At 40.7% G+C, this 17,502-nt stretch overlaps 1 protein-coding gene across 2 annotated transcripts in view; it reads left to right on the forward strand.

Annotated features, from left to right (window-relative positions):
* pax2b (paired box 2b) overlaps positions 1-17,249 on the forward strand; it is a 64,506-nt gene extending 47,257 nt beyond the window's left edge. The window contains exons 8-10 of one of the 2 annotated variants that reach the window (XM_042319075.1): positions 11,055-11,156; positions 16,383-16,469; positions 16,754-17,249. In XM_042319075.1, the coding sequence (XP_042175009.1) occupies positions 11,055-11,156; positions 16,383-16,469; positions 16,754-16,830 (266 nt within the window). In that variant the 3' untranslated portion in view covers positions 16,831-17,249. The remainder of the gene's footprint in view (positions 1-11,054; positions 11,157-16,382; positions 16,470-16,753) is intronic. The other variant, XM_042319074.1, reaches the window with a different exon arrangement.
* The last annotated feature ends 253 nt before the right edge of the window (positions 17,250-17,502 follow it).

The raw sequence follows: 17,502 nt of genomic DNA on the forward strand, positions 1-17,502 counted from the left end.
CTAGTCTGTAACTAACTAATTATTATTACATACTGGTCTGTAACTAACTAATTATTATTACACACTGGTCTGTAACAAACTAATTCTTATTACATACTGGTCTGTAACTAACTAATTCTTATTACACACTGGTCTGTAACTAACTAATTCTTATTACATACTGGTCTGTAACTAACTAATTCTTAATACATACTGGTCTGTAACAGAATAATTCTTATTACACACTGGTCTGTAACTAACTCATTCTTATTACACACTGGTCTGTAACAAACTAATTCTTATTACATACTGGTCTGTAACTAACTAATTCTTATTACATACTGGTCTGTAACTAACTCATTCTTATTACATACTGGTCTGTAACTAACTCATTCTTATTACATACTGGTCTGTAACAAACTAATTCTTATTACACACTGGTCTGTAACTAACTCATTCTTATTACTCATGAATGGTCTGTAACTAACTAATTCTTATTACTCATGAATGGTCTGTAACTAACTCATTCTTATTACTCATGAATGGTCTGTAACTAACTCATTCGTATTACTCATGAATGGTCTGTAACTAACTCATTCTTATTACTCATGAATGGTCTGTAACTAACTCATTCTTATTACTCATGAATGGTCTGTAACTAACTCATTCTTATTACTCATGAATGGTCTGTAACAAACTCATTCTTATTACTCATGAATGGTCTGTAACTAACTCATTCTTATTACTCATGAATGGTCTGTAACTAACTCATTCTTATTACTCATGAATGGTCTGTAACTAACTCATTCTTATTACTCATGAATGGTCTGTAACTAACTCATTCTTATTACTCATGAATGGTCTGTAACTAACTAATTCTTATTACTCATGAATGGTCTGTAACAAACTCATTCTTATTACACACTGGTCTGTAACTAACTCATTCTTATTACTCATGAATGGTCTGTAACTAACTCATTCTTATTACTCATGAATGGTCTGTAACTAACTCATTCTTATTACTCATGAATGGTCTGTAACTAACTCATTCTTATTACTCATGAATGGTCTGTAACTAACTAATTCTTATTACTCATGAATGGTCTGTAACTAACTCATTCTTATTCTTGGTCTGTAACTAACTCATTCTTATTACAATGGTCTGTAACTAACTCATTCTTATTACTCATGAATGGTCTGTAACTAACTCATTCTTATTACTCATGAATGGTCTGTAACTAAATTCTTATTACAACTGGTCTGTCATTCTTATTACTCATGAATGGTCTGTAACTAACTCATTCTTATTACTCATGAATGGTCTGTAACTAACTCATTCTTATTACTCATGAATGGTCTGTAACTAACTCATTCTTATTACTCATGAATGGTCTGTAACTAACTCATTCTTATTACTCATGAATGGTCTGTAACTAACTCATTCTTATTACTCATGAATGGTCTGCCATTCACATGAATGACATCACTGCACTAAAAGAAAACCTTCCCTTGAACAAATATTTCACACAGCAATAACCATGTGTATGATACAGGCTGAAACTAGCCTACAGTAGTTTACAGTTATTTGATCACCTGCTGTATACTTTAGGCTGATCCACATTTGTTTTCCTCCATTAATTGCATGCAGTTGATCGTTATGGTCGGTGAGGAGAGAGGCGACCGTGTCAGAAACACTTGTATTATCTTGGTCATTTCTGCACCTCGTGTCAGAAACACTTGTATTATCTTGGTCATTTCTGCACCTCGTGTCAGAAACACTTGTATTATCTTGGTCATTTCTGCACCTCGTGTCAGAAACACTTGTATTATCTTGGCCATTTCTGCACCTCGTGTCAGAAAACTCTTGTATCTAGCCTCAGTTCAGTTAAACCATTTCTGCACCTCGTGTCAGAAACACTTGTATTATCTTGGCCATTTCTGCACCTCGTGTCAGAAACACTTGTATTATCTTGGCCATTTCTGCACCTCGTGTCAGAAACTCTTGTATTATCTTGGCCATTTCTGCACCTCGTGTCAGAAACACTTGTATTATCTTGGCCATTTCTGCACCTCGTGTCAGAAACTCTTGTATTATCTTGGCCATTTCTGCACCTCGTGTCAGAAACTCTTGTATTATCTTGGCCATTTCTGCACCTCGTGTCAGCTGCACTGCCGTTATTAACTGAAATAAACAACAGCAATTGAAAACCAGACGTATGCGCAGTCAAAAGATGCCTTCATAAAACTGTGTCCTGTGGTATCATGGGGTATTATGGGGTGTTATGGTGTGTTATGGCTACTGGGGTCTCTCATTAAAGCTCCATTGAGACGTGATTTAACCCCAGTGAATCACAGTGTCCCTCATGGCTAAACAATATTGCAGGGGCCTCCCTCCTCTCTTTCCTTTTTCCCTCTGTGTCCCTTTGGCTGGCCTTCGCTGGGCCGGGGGGGTCCGGAGCGCTCGGGAACTACAACCCAGCTCAAACAGCCAGGCTGCAGGGGTAGGACAGGGTAGGAAACCCAGCTGTCATGTCTAATTACAGGCCTGAATACGGAGCAGGGATGAATAACTAACGCGGGGTCCATAGTGACGCTAGCTACTAGCTCTGTTCAAGGGGCCAATAGGGGGGCCAATACTGTACGGACAGACAAACTGGCTTTGGCTGTAGAAATACAGTCACAGTGGCAGCTCTGCTGTTTCAGGACTGTGTGAGTGTGTGTGTGTGTGTGTGTGTGTGTGTGTGTGTGTGTGTGTGTGTGTGTGTGTGTGTGTGTGTGTGTGTGTGTGTGTGTGTGTGTGTGTGTGTGTTGTGTGTGTGTGTGTGTGTGTGTGTGTGTGTTCGAGGGAGAGGAGGAGAGGAGGTGGACAGGGTTCTGGGGTTCAGTAAAGCGTGCTATGTTTAGACTAGTTTGAATGCAATAATGAACAGAGTTTTCCTCTTCGTTCTTCTACGTACTTCTGCATGATTCTTTGATGTGGTTTCTGTCCCATGAGGCACTTGGTCTTTTGGCTTCCGACGTAGTATTAGTGGGAGACGAAGACAGAAGAGGAGTGACGGTTGGTTGTGTTGACAGTGTGTGATGATGATTCTGTTGACTGGCTTTGTGATTCCTGGGACACATTATCAGTCTGCAAATGTCTGTTACAATTGACAATTATAACTACCTTAATGTCAAAAGTATTTTATGCTTAGGACAACATCTCTCATTGAAGTGACTATAGACTACTGTATATTTATTCTCTGGTCACTATAGACTACTGTATATTTATTCTCTGGCCACTATAGACTACAGTATATTTATTCTCTGGTCACTATAGACTACTGTATATTTATTCTGTGGTCACTATAGACTACAGTATATTTATTCTGTGGTCACTATAGACTACAGTATATTTATTCTGTGGTCACTATAGACTACAGTATATTTATTCTCTGGTCACTATAGACTACTGTATATTTATTCTCTGGTCACTATAGACTACAGTATATTTATTCTCTGGTCACTATAGACTACAGTATATTTATTCTGTGGTCACTATAGACTACAGTATATTTATTCTCTGGTCACTATAGACTACTGTATATTTATTCTCTGGTCACTATAGACTACAGTATATTTATTCTCTGGTCACTATAGACTACAGTATATTTATTCTCTGGTCACTATAGACTACTGTATATTTATTCTCTGGTCACTATAGACTACAGTATATTTATTCTCTGGTCACTATAGACTACAGTATATTTATTCTCTGGTCACTATAGACTACTGTATATTTATTCTCTGGTCACTATAGACTACAGTATATTTATTCTCTGGTCACTATAGACTACAGTATATCTATTCTCTGGTCACTATAGACTACTGTATATTTATTCTCTGGTCACTATAGACTACAGTATATTTATTCTCTGGTCACTATAGACTACAGTATATTTATTCTCTGGTCACTATAGACTACAGTATGTTTATTCTCTGGTCACTATATCAAATCAATGTAAATGTATTTATACAGCCCATCTTACATCAGCTGATATCTCAAAGTGCTGTATAGAAACCCAGCCTTAAACCCAAAACAGCAAGCAATGCAGGTGGCTTGGAAAAACTCCCTAAAAAGGCCAAAACCTAGGAAGAAATCTAGAGAGGAACCAGGCTATGAGGGGTGGCCAATCCTCTTCTGGCTGTGCCGGGTGGAGATTATAACAGAACATGGCCAAGATGTTCAAATGACCAGCATGGTCAAATAATAATAATCACAGAAGTTGTTGAGGATGCAACAGGTCAGCACCTCAGGAGTAAATGTCAGTTGGCTTCTCATAGCCGATCATTGAGAGTATCTCTACCGCTCCAGCAGGTCTAGGACAGGTAGCACGTCCGGTGAACAGGTCAGGGTTCCATAGCCGCAGGCAGAACAATTGAAACTGGAGCAGCAGCACGTCCAGGTGGACTGGGGACAGCAAGGAGTCATCATGCCAGGTAGTCCTGAGGAATGGTCCTAGGGCTCAGGTCCTCCGAGAGAGAGAGAGAGAGAGAGAGAGAGAGAGAAAGAAAGAAAGAGAGAAAGAGAGAATTAGAGAGTGCATACTTAAATTCACAGAGGACACCGGATAAGACAGGAGAAAACCTCTGACCCTAGCCCCCCGACACACAGACCCTAGCCCCCCGACACACAGACTGACCCTAGCCCCCCGACACATAAACTACTGCAGCATAAATACTGGAGGCTGAGACAGGAGGCGTCAGGAGACACCGTGGCCCCATCCGATGATACCCCCAGACAGGGCCAAACAGGCAGGATATTACCCCACCCACTTTGCCGAAGCACAGCCCCCACACCACTAGAGGCATATCTTCAACCACCAACTTACCATCCCGAGACAAGGCCGAGTATAGCCCACAAAGATCTCCACCACGGTATAACCCAAGGGGGGAGCGCCAACCCAGACAGGAAGACCACGTCAGTGACTCAACCCACTCAAGTGACGCACCCCTCCTAGGGACAGCAAGAGCACCAGTAAGCCAGTGACTCAGCCCCTGTAATAGGGTTAGAGGCAGAGCATCCCAGTGGAGAGAGGGGAACCGGCCAGGCAGAGACAGCAAGGGCGGTTCGTTGCTCCAGTGCCTTTCCGTTTACCTTCACACTCCTGGGCCAGACTACACTCAATCATAGGACCTACTGAAGAGATGAGTCTTCAATATAGACTTAAAGGTTGAGACTGAGTCTGCGTCTCTCACATGGGTAGGCAGACCATTCCATAAAAATGCAGCTCTATAGGAGAAAGCCCTGCCTCCAGCTGTTTGCTTAGAAATTCTAGGGACAATTAGGAAGCCTGTGTCTTGTGACCGTAGCGTACGTGTAGGTATGTACGGCAGGACCAAATCAGAGAGATCGGTAGGAGCAAGCTCATGTAATGCTTTGTAGGTTAGCAGTTAAACCTTGAAATCAGCCCTTGCCTTAACAGGAAGCCAGTGTAGGGAGGCTAGCACTGGAGAAAGAGTGAACAAATTTATTTGGTTCTAGTCAGGATTCTAGCAGCTGTATTTAGCACTAACTGAAGTTTATTTAGTGCTTTATCCTGGTAGCCGGAAAGTAGAGCATTGCAGTAGTCTAACCTAGAAGTGACAAAAGCATGGATTAATTTTTCTGCATCATTTTTGGACAGAAAGTTTCTGATTTTTGCAATGTTACGCAGATGGAAAAAAGCTGTCCTTGAAACAGTCTTGATATGTTCGTCAAAAAAGAGATCAGGGTCCAGAGTAATGCCGAGGTCCTTCACAGTTTTATTTGAGACGACTGTACAACCATCAAGATTAATTGTCAGATTCAACAGAAGATCTCTTTGTTTCTTGGGACCTAGATCAAGCATCTCTGTTTTGTCCGAGTTTAAAAGTAGAAAGTTTGCAGCCAGCCACTTCCTCTTGTCTGAAACGCAGGCTTCCAGCGAGGGCAATTTTGTGGCTTCACCATGTTTCATTGAAATGTACAGCTATGTGTCATCCACATAGCAGTGACAGTTAACAATGTTTTCAAATGACATCCCCAAGAGGTAAAATATATAGTGAAAACAATAGATGTCCTAAAACGGAACCTTGAGGAACACCGACATTTACAATTGATTTGTCAGAGGACAAACCATCCACAGAGACAAACTGGTTTCTTTCCGACAGATAAGATCTAAACCAGGCCAGAACTTGTCCGTGTTGACCAATTTGGGTTTCCAATCTCTCCAAAACAATGAGGTGATCGATGGTATCAAAAGCAGCACTAAGGTCTAGGAGCACGAGGACAGATGCAGAGCCTCGGTCTGATGCCATTAAAAGGTCATTTACCACCTTCACAAGTGCAGTCTCAGTGCTATGATGGGGTCTAAAACCAGACTGAAGTGTTTCGTATACATTGTTTGTCTTCAGGAAGGCAGTGAGTTGCTGCGAAACAGCTTTTTCTAAAATTTTAGAGAGGAATGGAAGATTCGATATAGGCCGATAGTTTTTTATATTTTCTGGGTCAAGGTTTGGCTTTTTCAAGAGAGGCTTTATTACTGCCACTTTTAGTGAGTTTGGTACACATCTGGTGGATGGAGAGACATTTATTATGTTTAACATAGGAGGGCCAAGCACAGGAAGCAGCTCTTTCAGTAGTTTAGTTGGAATAGGGTCCAGTATGCAGCTTGAAGGTTTAGAGGCCATGATTATTTTCATCATTGTGTCAAGACATACAGTACTAAAACACTTGAGTGTCTCCCTTGATTCTAGGTCCTGGCAGAGTTGTGCAGACTCAGGACAACTGAGGTTTGGAGGAATCCGCAGATTTAAAAAGGAGTCCGTAATTTTCTTTCTAATGATCATGATCTTTTCCTCAAAAAAGTTTATGAATTTATTACTGCTGAGGTGAAAAGCATCCTCTCTTGGAGAATGCTGCTTTTTAGTTAGCTTTGCGACAGTATCACAAAGAAATGTTGGATTGTTCTTATTTTCCTCAATTAAGTTGGAAAAATAGGATGATTGAGCAGCAGTGAGGGCTCTTCGAAACTGCACGCTACTGTCTTTCCAAGCTAGTAGGAAGACTTCCAGTTTGGTGTGGCGCCATTTCCGTTCCAATTTTCTGGAAGCTTGCTTCAGAGCTCGGGTATTTTCTGTGTACCAGGGAGCTAGTTTCTTATGACAAATGTTTTTAGTTTTTAGGGGTGCGACTGCACCTAGGGTATTGCACAAGGTTAAATTGAGTTCCTCAGTTAGGTGGTTAACTCATTTTTGTCCTCTGACGTCCTTGGGTAGGCAGAGGGAGTCTGGAAGGGCATCTATGAATCTTTCGGTTGTCTGAGAAATTATATCACGACTTTTAATGCTCCTTGGTTGGGGTCTGAGCAGATTATTTGTTACGATTGCAAACGTAATAAAATGGTGGTCCGATAGTCCAGGAATATGAGAAAAAACATTAAGATCCACAACATTTATTCCTTGGGACAAAACTAGGTCCAGAGTATGACTGTGGCAGTGAGTAGAACCGGAGACATGTTGGACAAAACCCACTGAGTCGTTGATGACTCCGAAAGCCTTTTGGAGTGGATTTGTGGACTTTTCCATGTGAATATTAAAGTCACCAAAAATGTGAATATTATCTGCTATGACTACAAGGTCCGAATTCAGGGAACTCAGTGAGGAACGCTGTATATGGCCCAGGAGGCCTGTAAACAGTAGCTATAAAAAGTGATTGAGTAGCTGATAGATTTCATAACTAGAAGTTCAAAAGACAAAAACGTTGTTTTTTTGTTGTAAATTGAAATCGTAAATGTTTATTTATTATCTGGTCACTATAGACTACAGTATATTTATTCTCTGGCCACTATAGACTACAGTATATTTATTCTCTGGTCACTATAGACTACAGTATATTTATTCTCTGGTCACTATAGACTACAGTATATTTATTCTCTGGTCACTATAGACTACAGTATATTTACAGTATATCTATTCTCTGGTCACTATAGACTACAGTATATTTATTCTCTCTGGTCACTATAGTCACTATAGACTACAGTAGTATTTATTCTCTGGTCACTATAGACTACAGTATATTTATTCTCTGGTCACTATAGACTACAGTATATTTATTCTCTGGTCACTATAGACTACAGTATATTTATTCTCTGTATATTTATTCTCTGGTCACTATAGTCACTATAGACTACAGTATATTTATTCTCTGGTCTCTATAGACTACAGTATATTTATTACAGTATATTTATTCCTCTGGTCACTATAGACTACAGTATATTTATTCTCTGGTCTCTATAGACTACAGTATATATATTCTCTGGTCACTATAGACTACAGTATATTTATTCTCTGGTCACTATAGACTACAGTATATTTATTCTCTGGTCTCTATAGACTACAGTATATATATTCTCTGGTCACTATAGACTACAGTATATTTATTCTCTGGTCACTATAGACTACAGTATATTTATTCTCTGGTCACTATAGACTACAGTATATTTATTCTCTGGCCACTATAGACTACTGTATATTTATTCTCTGGTCACTATAGACTACAGTATATTTATTCTCTAGTCACTAGACTACAGTATATTTATTCTCTGGTCACTATAGACTACAGTATATTTATTCTCTGGTCACTATAGACTACAGTATATTTATTCTCTGGTCACTATAGACTACAGTATATTTATTCTCTGGCCACTATAGACTACTGTATATTTATTCTCTGGTCACTATAGACTACAGTATATTTATTCTCTGGTCACTATAGACTACAGTATATTTATTCTCTGGTCACTATAGACTACTGTATATTTATTCTCTGGTCACTAGGATGTAGGCCAGGTATGGAGGTCATTATACCTGCGCTGTAAAACCAAGTGTTTAGGATCTGAACAGCTTTGAAACACATCAAGGCACTTTTCATTTCAATGAAAACTAGTCACAGTTTTTAGATTGTAAAGACCAGTGCATGCTTATTTGCTCTAATACTTGTTAAACACATGAACAAGTTTATTCAGTACAAGTCATTAGGTTTTGTACACTAAACACTGGGGGTGTTGTTTTAACACTGTAGGGTGTAATGCCATATTTGCATATTTCCCAGCATGCTTTTCAAATGAATGTGAGAGATAACCACCAATCACTGGGTTTGTTAGTGACAGACATATGATTGTTACCTTCAATAACTTCTACTACTGAAGCCTGCACCAGATGACTGACTAAGTGAATGTGTTTCCATTAAAAATGAACCCTTAATAACCCATTATTATATATGTCATACGGTCATTTAGTTATGGCCTAGTTATCCTCGACATTGTGGTTTGAAAATCCTGGCTCACGGGCCACATCAGACCTGCAAGTCACAATATGCTGGTTTGTGAAGTGATTAGTTATTCCTATCAGAATCCAGCCAGAGGGAGGATATCCAAGAATTTGAATATTTCATCATCCACAACCAGCAGTCAGAATGGTTGCTATGGTGAAGGACTTAACAAACAAGACGACCTAAACCAGGGCTACCCCAACTGGTGATTTCAGTATTTATTTTATTTTTGGAAATCTGTTGTATATGTGATCATATACACATGGTTTGAAATTAGTACATTTTAGTCCAATATTAAGTTTGTTTGGGCTTCTTGCAGTCAATTCTGCAGTCTACAAATTACTTGTAATTATGTTCCGGACACCTGACCAGCCGCTCTTAAAAACTTGGGCCCTCAGCTGAATCTAGGTGAAGACCCCTGACCTAAACCATCTAAACTGGAACAACCATCTCAGTAACGGGTGGAATAAATCCAACCCCTTACCGATTGAATTAGTTTAGAACAATTTGAGTTATCTTAATTTAATTTATTCAATCAATGTGCATGAGGAAAAACAGATATTAAAGCAAACTGTTCTAAAGATCAACAAAGCATGCTGGGAAATATGATAATGAGTGTGTGTCCCCCCTGCTGAGAGAGTTAACTCTGAGAGATTTAGTGAAAATGAACTCAACACGGTTGAGTAACAACAACACCACGTGATTGAAAATATGTCTTGACTGTTCAGTTGTTCTGAAATGTAAGGTAACGTAACAGACATTCATTCCTAACACTGATCTGAATTAAAGACATGGAAAGTCATATCAATTTCTAATGACTAAATGCACTCTGAACAGGACAATGGAAAAGTATTTCAAACCTGAACACCTAGGAGACAGGTGTTTGCCTGGTTGGAAACTGACTGGAGAAAGCTGACTATCATGTTTAATATTGCGTTCTTAACACTTGTGTTTAAGATGGGAACACTTAATGGCTAATCTAAACACCTAATGTTTAAGTTTCATACACAGACATTTAGGTTATAAACGTGTCACATGTTTCATGGTTTTACAGTGATTTACAATGACTCTTTTCTGTTCAAGGGAGATCGTGTGATTAGAAATGTGCGTCCCAAATGGCAGCCTATTCCCTACATAGTGCACTACTTTTGACCAGAGCCCTATGGACCCTATATGCCCAATGGGCCCTGGTAAAGAGTAGTTCATTATGTATGGAATAGGCTGCCATTTGGAACACAACCATGGTCCTGTTTCTAACCTCTAAGAGGGGTGGTTTAGTCCTGTTTCTAACCTCTAAGAGGTATGGTTTGGTCCTGTTTCTAACCTCCATAAAGGGGTGGTTTAGTCCTGTTTCTAACCTCTATGAGGTATGGTTTGGTCCTGTTTCTAAGTGGTGGTTTAGTCCTGTTTCTAACCTCTAAGAGGTATGGTTTGGTCCTGTTTCTAAGGGGTGGTTTAGTCCTGTTTCTAACCTCTAAGAGGTATGGTTTGGTCCTGTTTCTAAGGGGTGGTTTAGTCCTGTTTCTAACCTCTAAGAGGTATGGTTTGGTCCTGTTTCTAAGGGGTGGTTTAGTCCTGTTTCTAACCTCTATGAGGTATGGTTTGGTCCTGTTTCTAAGGAGTGGTTTAGTCCTGTTTCTAACCTCTATGAGGTATGGTTTGGTCCTGTTTCTAAGGGGTGGTTTAGTATTTTGTCTTGGAGGACCATCTATTGATTGTGTTTGTTCTCTCTCTCTCTCTCCAGGTCGAGACATGGCCAACACAACCCTACCGGGTTATCCCCCTCACGTACCCCCCACCGGCCAAGGCAGCTACCCCACCTCAACACTGGCCGGAATGGTTCCTGGTGAGTCTACTGTTTTGTAGATATTACATTTTTATGTTATTTCCATTTCAAGATTGTATTAACTGTTTCTCAAATAAAGCAATGACCTGTAGAGTGGACATACAGCACACATCAAGAGGCTATCAAGAAACTAGTCCTGCTGGATAACTGAGAGACAGACAGAGACATGGTTAAAAGACATGTCCTCTCAGTTCCACTCCAGTATCTTAACTCATTATCTCTCTGTGGTGTATACAGTGCATGAGGCATTCCCAGGAGCCGTCGATAAACAGCTAGCGATCTCCTCTCCTCCGTCTCCCTCCCAGTCATCCACTCGGCCTCCTCAGTGGTCAGAGCACCTCCCTTTCCTCCTCTACTTAACCTGCAGTTCAGGTTCACAACAAACAGTGAAGGGTCACAACACAGAGGCATGGGAGGCCAGTCAATATTTAAATCACTATCTCTCTAAGGAGGGTCAGGCTGTGCCAGGGCTAGCGTTTCACTGCCAGAACACAGCAACCAGACACTGGGGCGAGACGGGATGGGACAGGATGCATTCTGGTTACAGCACTGATTCACTGGTTGTTTCCTGGTATCCCCCCTCCCTGTGCACGTATACCCCAGCCCAGCACAGGCAGCACGCACCGCCATTTGTCTTTGAGCTGATCAACCCATGCGGAAAGGAAATCCAATCGAGTGCACAGCTGTGTTAGAAAATCATTAACCGATTACAGCATGCTCAAATGGCTTCAGGATTCAGACCCGCTCTCCCCCCGCTCTCCCGCGTCCATCCGTGCGATCACTGTTTTGTCCACTGGATGTAATGCACACTGGTGATTTTAATTTCAGTTTCAGCATAGAGTATCAACAACACACACAGAGCCTTCACAAAGGATTCACACTCCTTGACTTTTTCCACATTTTGAGGTGTTTTGCAGCCTGAATTTAAAATGGATTCAGTGTCACTGATACACACAGTACCTCATTATGTCAAAGGGCAATTATGTTTAAATGTTTACGAATGAATGACAAATGAAAAGCTGAAATGTTGTGAGTCAATAAGTGTTCAACCTCTTTGTTATGGAGACCCTAAATAAGTTCAGGTAGTAAAAATGAGCTTAACGAGTCCCATAATAAATTGCATGGACTCTGTATCCAATAATAGTGTTTAACATGATTTTTAAATGACCACCCCACTTCTGTACCCTCTCTGGTCCCTCAACCACAAAGACCAGGGAGGTTTTTTTCTCCAATGGTCCGCAAAGAACGGCACCTATTGGTTGACAGTGAATATCCTTTTGAGCATGGTACAGTTATTAAATACAGCAATACTAAACAACCAACTTGACAGAGCTTGAAGAATTTAAAAAAAAGAATAATGGGCAAATATTGTACAATCCAGGTGTGCAAAGCTCTTAGAAACTGACCCAGAAAGACTCACAGCTGTAATCACTGCCAAAGGTGATTCTAACATGAATTGACTCAGGTGTGTGAATACTTATGTAAATTTTATACAAATGTTAGAATCTTTCTTCTACTTTGACGTTACAGTATGTAGATAATTGACCCCCAAAAAAAGAAGACAATTCAATCCATTTGAATGACTCTTTGTAACACAACAACATGTGGAAAAAGTCCAGGGGTGTGAATACCTTGTGAAGGCAGTGTAACTGCTACTGTGGAATATGAATTAAACACAAAGAGATGTGGTCTTTGTCTGGTTAATACACATGGGGTTTTGACGTTGGGTAGTCACATGGTTAAAATATTGTATTTATGTTTGTTTGTGATATGTACATTGTAACTCTTTATACTGTATTTACATGAGTACTTCCACAGTGTAAAGTCACTGTAATTACATGAGTACTTCCACAGTGTAAAGTCACTGTAATTACATGAGTACTTCCACAGTTTAAAGTCACTGTGATTACATGAGTACTTCCACAGTTTAAAGTCACTGCAATTACATGAGTACTTCCACAGTGTAAAGTCACTGTATTTACATGAGTACTTCCACAGTGTAAAGTGACTGTAATTACATGAGTACTTCCACAGTGTAAAGTCACTGTAATTACATGAGTACTTCCACAGTGTAAAGTCAACTGTAATTACATGAGTACTTCCACAGTGTAAAGTCACTGTAATTACATGAGTACTTCCACAGTGTAAAGTCAACGTGATTACATGAGTACTTCCACAGTGTAAAGTCACTGTAATTACATGAGTACTTCCACAGTGTAAAGTGACTGTGATTACATGAGTACTTCCACAGTGTAAAGTCACTGCAATGTAACGTGCTCTCTATTATTTCTATGGCAGTCAGTTCATCTGGTTGGAGATGGAGAACACAATGTGTTTTTTGTCACCACGTCTTATCAAATATATTTTTTTTATCACTCAGTCGTTCTCATCAGTCACGAGCCACCAGCAGTAACATGGTGCTGGTGGCTCTCCTTTAAACCTTTCATTTATCTGACCCACAGACGCTAAGATTTAGTGACAGGCCCCAAACACTGTTAAAATCTCAGCCTTTTATTGTCTCATAAAAGAATAAAACGTGTTGGACCAACAGCATTGCTCACTGGCATGGTCTAAGTTACTTCCTGCCCGCACTGAAATTCTGTGGCACAAAACAGCCAGACCTGGGGGTTCAGATCTATAGAAAAGGGTTGCCTTTCCTCGGAGGAAGTCTATAACAAGAGTTTATAATGCCATCAGAAAGGATGCCAGCAAATGTGTTAAAATCACACTGTTTATTTAGTTGTATGATGTGGAATATAGACGAGGTACGGGACAGTAGATACTATGACAGCAGGTGTTAAGAGGTACAGGACAGTAGATACTATGACAGCAGGTGTTAAGAGGTACAGGACAGTAGATACTATGACAGCAGGTGTTAAGAGGTACAGGACAGTAGATACTATGACAGCAGGTGTTAAGAGGTACAGGACAGTAGATACTATGACAGCAGGTGTTAAGAGGTACAGGACAGTAGATACTATGACAGCAGGTGTTAAGAGGTACAGGACAGTAGTTACTATGACAGCAGGTGTTAAGAGGTACAGGACAGTAGGGACAGTAGATACTATGACAGCAGGTGTTAAGAGGTAAGGACAGTAGGACAGCAGGTGTTAAGAGTACAGGACAGATACTATGACAGCAGGTGTAATGAGGTACAGGACAGTAGATACTATGACAGCAGGTGTTAAGAGGTACAGGACAGTAGATACTATGACAGCAGGTGAGGTACAGGACAGTAGATACTATGACAGCAGGTGTAATGAGGTACAGGACAGTAGATACTATGACAGCAGGTGTTAAGAGGTACAGGACAGTAGATACTATGACAGCAGGTGTTAAGAGGTACAGGACAGTAGATACTATGACAGCAGGTGAGGTACAGGACAGTAGATACTATGACAGCAGGTGTTAATGAGGTACAGGACAGTAGATACTATGACAGCAGGTGTTAAGAGGTACAGGACAGTAGATACTATGACAGCAGGTGTTACAGGACAGTAGATACTATGACAGGTGTAAGATACTACTATGACAGCAGGTGTTAAGAGGTACAGGACAGTAGATACTATGACACAGTACAGGACAGTAGATACTATGACAAGGTGAGGTACAGGACAGTAGATACTATGACAGCAGGTGTAATGAGGTACAGGACAGTAGATACTATGACAGCAGTGTTAAGAGGTACAGGACAGTAGATACTATGACAGCAGGTGAGGTACAGGACAGTAGATACTATGACAGCAGGGTGAGGTACAGGACAGTAGATACTATGACAGCAGTGTGAGGTACAGGACAGTAGATACTATGACAGCAGGTGTTAAGAGGTACAGGACAGTAGATACTATGACAGCAGGTGTTAAGAGGTACAGGACAGTAGATACTATGACAGCAGGTGTTAAGAGGTACAGGACAGTAGATACTATGACAGCAGGTGTTAAGAGGTACAGGACAGTAGATACTATGACAGCAGGTGTTAAGAGGTACAGGACAGTAGATACTATGACAGCAGGTGACAGGACAGTAGATACAGGTGTTAAGAGGTACGGGACAGTAGATACTATGACAGCAGGTGTTAAGAGGTACAGGACAGTAGATACTATGACAGCAGGTGTTAAGAGGTACAGGACAGTAGATACTATGACAGCAGGTGTTAAGAGGTACAGGACAGTAGATACTATGACAGCAGGTGTTAAGAGGTACAGGACAGTAGATACTATGACAGCAGGTGTTAAGAGGTACAGGACAGTAGATACTATGACAGCAGGTGTTAAGAGGTACAGGACAGTAGATACTATGACAGCAGGTGTTAAGAGGTACAGGACAGTAGATACTATGACAGCAGGTGTTAAGAGGTACAGGACAGTAGATACTATGACAGCAGGTGTAATGAGGTACAGGACAGTAGATACTATGACAGCAGGTGTTAAGAGGTACAGGACAGTAGATACTATGACAGCAGGTGTTAAGAGGTACAGGACAGTAGATACTATGACAGCAGGTGTAATGAGGTACAGGACAGTAGATACTATGACAGCAGGTGTTAAGAGGTACAGGACAGTAGATACTATGACAGCAGGTGTAATGAGGTACAGGACAGTAGATACTATGACAGCAGGTGTAATGAGGTACAGGACAGTAGATACTATGACAGCAGGTGTTAAGAGGTACAGGACAGTAGATACTATGACAGCAGGTGAGGTACAGGACAGTAGATACTATGACAGCAGGTGTTAAGAGGTACAGGACAGTAGATACTATGACAGCAGGTGAGGTACAGGACAGTAGATACTATGACAGCAGGTGTAATGAGGTACAGGACAGTAGATACTATGACAGCAGGTGTAATGAGGTACAGGACAGTAGATACTATGACAGCAGGTGTTAAGAGGTACAGGACAGTAGATACTATGACAGCAGGTGTTAAGAGGTACAGGACAGTAGATACTATGACAGCAGGTGAGGTACAGGACAGTAGATACTATGACAGTGGGTGTGGAAGACCACAACTGTCAGATTTTCTTCAGATCTTTCAGTCTTGCATCATTAAAATTAAATGGAGAGAAATAATAAGAACTAAATAACTTGGTTGACTAGTCTCACATAAATGACTATTAAATGACCCCCATATGTTATATATGATGGGAAATGGCTAGCAAGTGAAAGTGTTTGACAAGATAATGGAATGGGACTTTAAAAATACTAATTGTTTTGTTTGTTTTACAGGGAGTGAGTTTACAGGAAACCCTTACAGTCATCCACAGTACACCACCTACAACGAGGCATGGCGGTTCAGCAACCCAGCATTACTAAGTGAGTATGAGTGACTGGAGTCTTACAGCATATCACAACCACTACAGTGTTATTATATATATATTTTTTTAACATATCCCTTTAAATTATAAAAAATTTAAAAATGCATTTCATTTTTTTTTTATTGTATTAGACTTGGCCGTTATAATGAATTTACAACAGCTAACGGATACAAGCGTTAGAATAGGAGTTATTGAGAAGACCACAGGAGACATAATTACAGTGTTTTGTGGGTTATGGTGGATGTTGTTTCCAACGGTCCATTTCTTCTGTTAACCTTCCAGGTTCCCCTTATTATTATAGTGCCACATCCAGAGGTTCCGGACCACCTACTGCTGCCACGGCATATGACCGCCACTAGTTACCATGGAAACCAAATCAACCACCACCACCACCACCACCTACACCATGACTACAACCATGGCTTCGGCAGCGTCCATGTTGCCCCGGTGTGAACAGAGGGCATGAGGTGATACCGTTAAAGACAGCTAACAGGCAGCTCCATTTCCTGTATACCACACTACTACACACAACAGAAGAAGAACGGTCCTCCTGGATACCACACTACTACACACAACAGAAGAAGAATGGTCCTCCTGGATACTACACTACTACACACAACAGAAGAAGAACGGTCCTCCTGGATACTACACTACTACACACAACAGAAGAAGAATGGTCCTCCTGGATACTACACTACTACACACAACAGAAGAAGAACGGTCCTCCTGGATACCACACTACTACACACAACAGAAGAAGAATGGTCCTCCTGGATACTACACACAACAGAAGAAGAACACTACTACACACAACAGAAGAAGAACGGTCCTCCTGGATACCACACTACTACACACAACAGAAGAAGAACGGTCCTCCTGGATACCTACACACAGAAGAATGGTCCTCCTGGATACCACACTACACACAACAGAAGAAGAACGGTCCTCCTGGATACCACACTACTACACACAACAGAAGAAGAACGGTCCTCCTGGATACCACACTACTACACACAACAGAAGAAGAACGG

This window comes from Oncorhynchus tshawytscha, unplaced genomic scaffold (assembly GCF_018296145.1).
Source record: "Oncorhynchus tshawytscha isolate Ot180627B unplaced genomic scaffold, Otsh_v2.0 Un_scaffold_822_pilon_pilon, whole genome shotgun sequence".
NCBI lineage: Eukaryota > Metazoa > Chordata > Actinopteri > Salmoniformes > Salmonidae > Oncorhynchus > Oncorhynchus tshawytscha.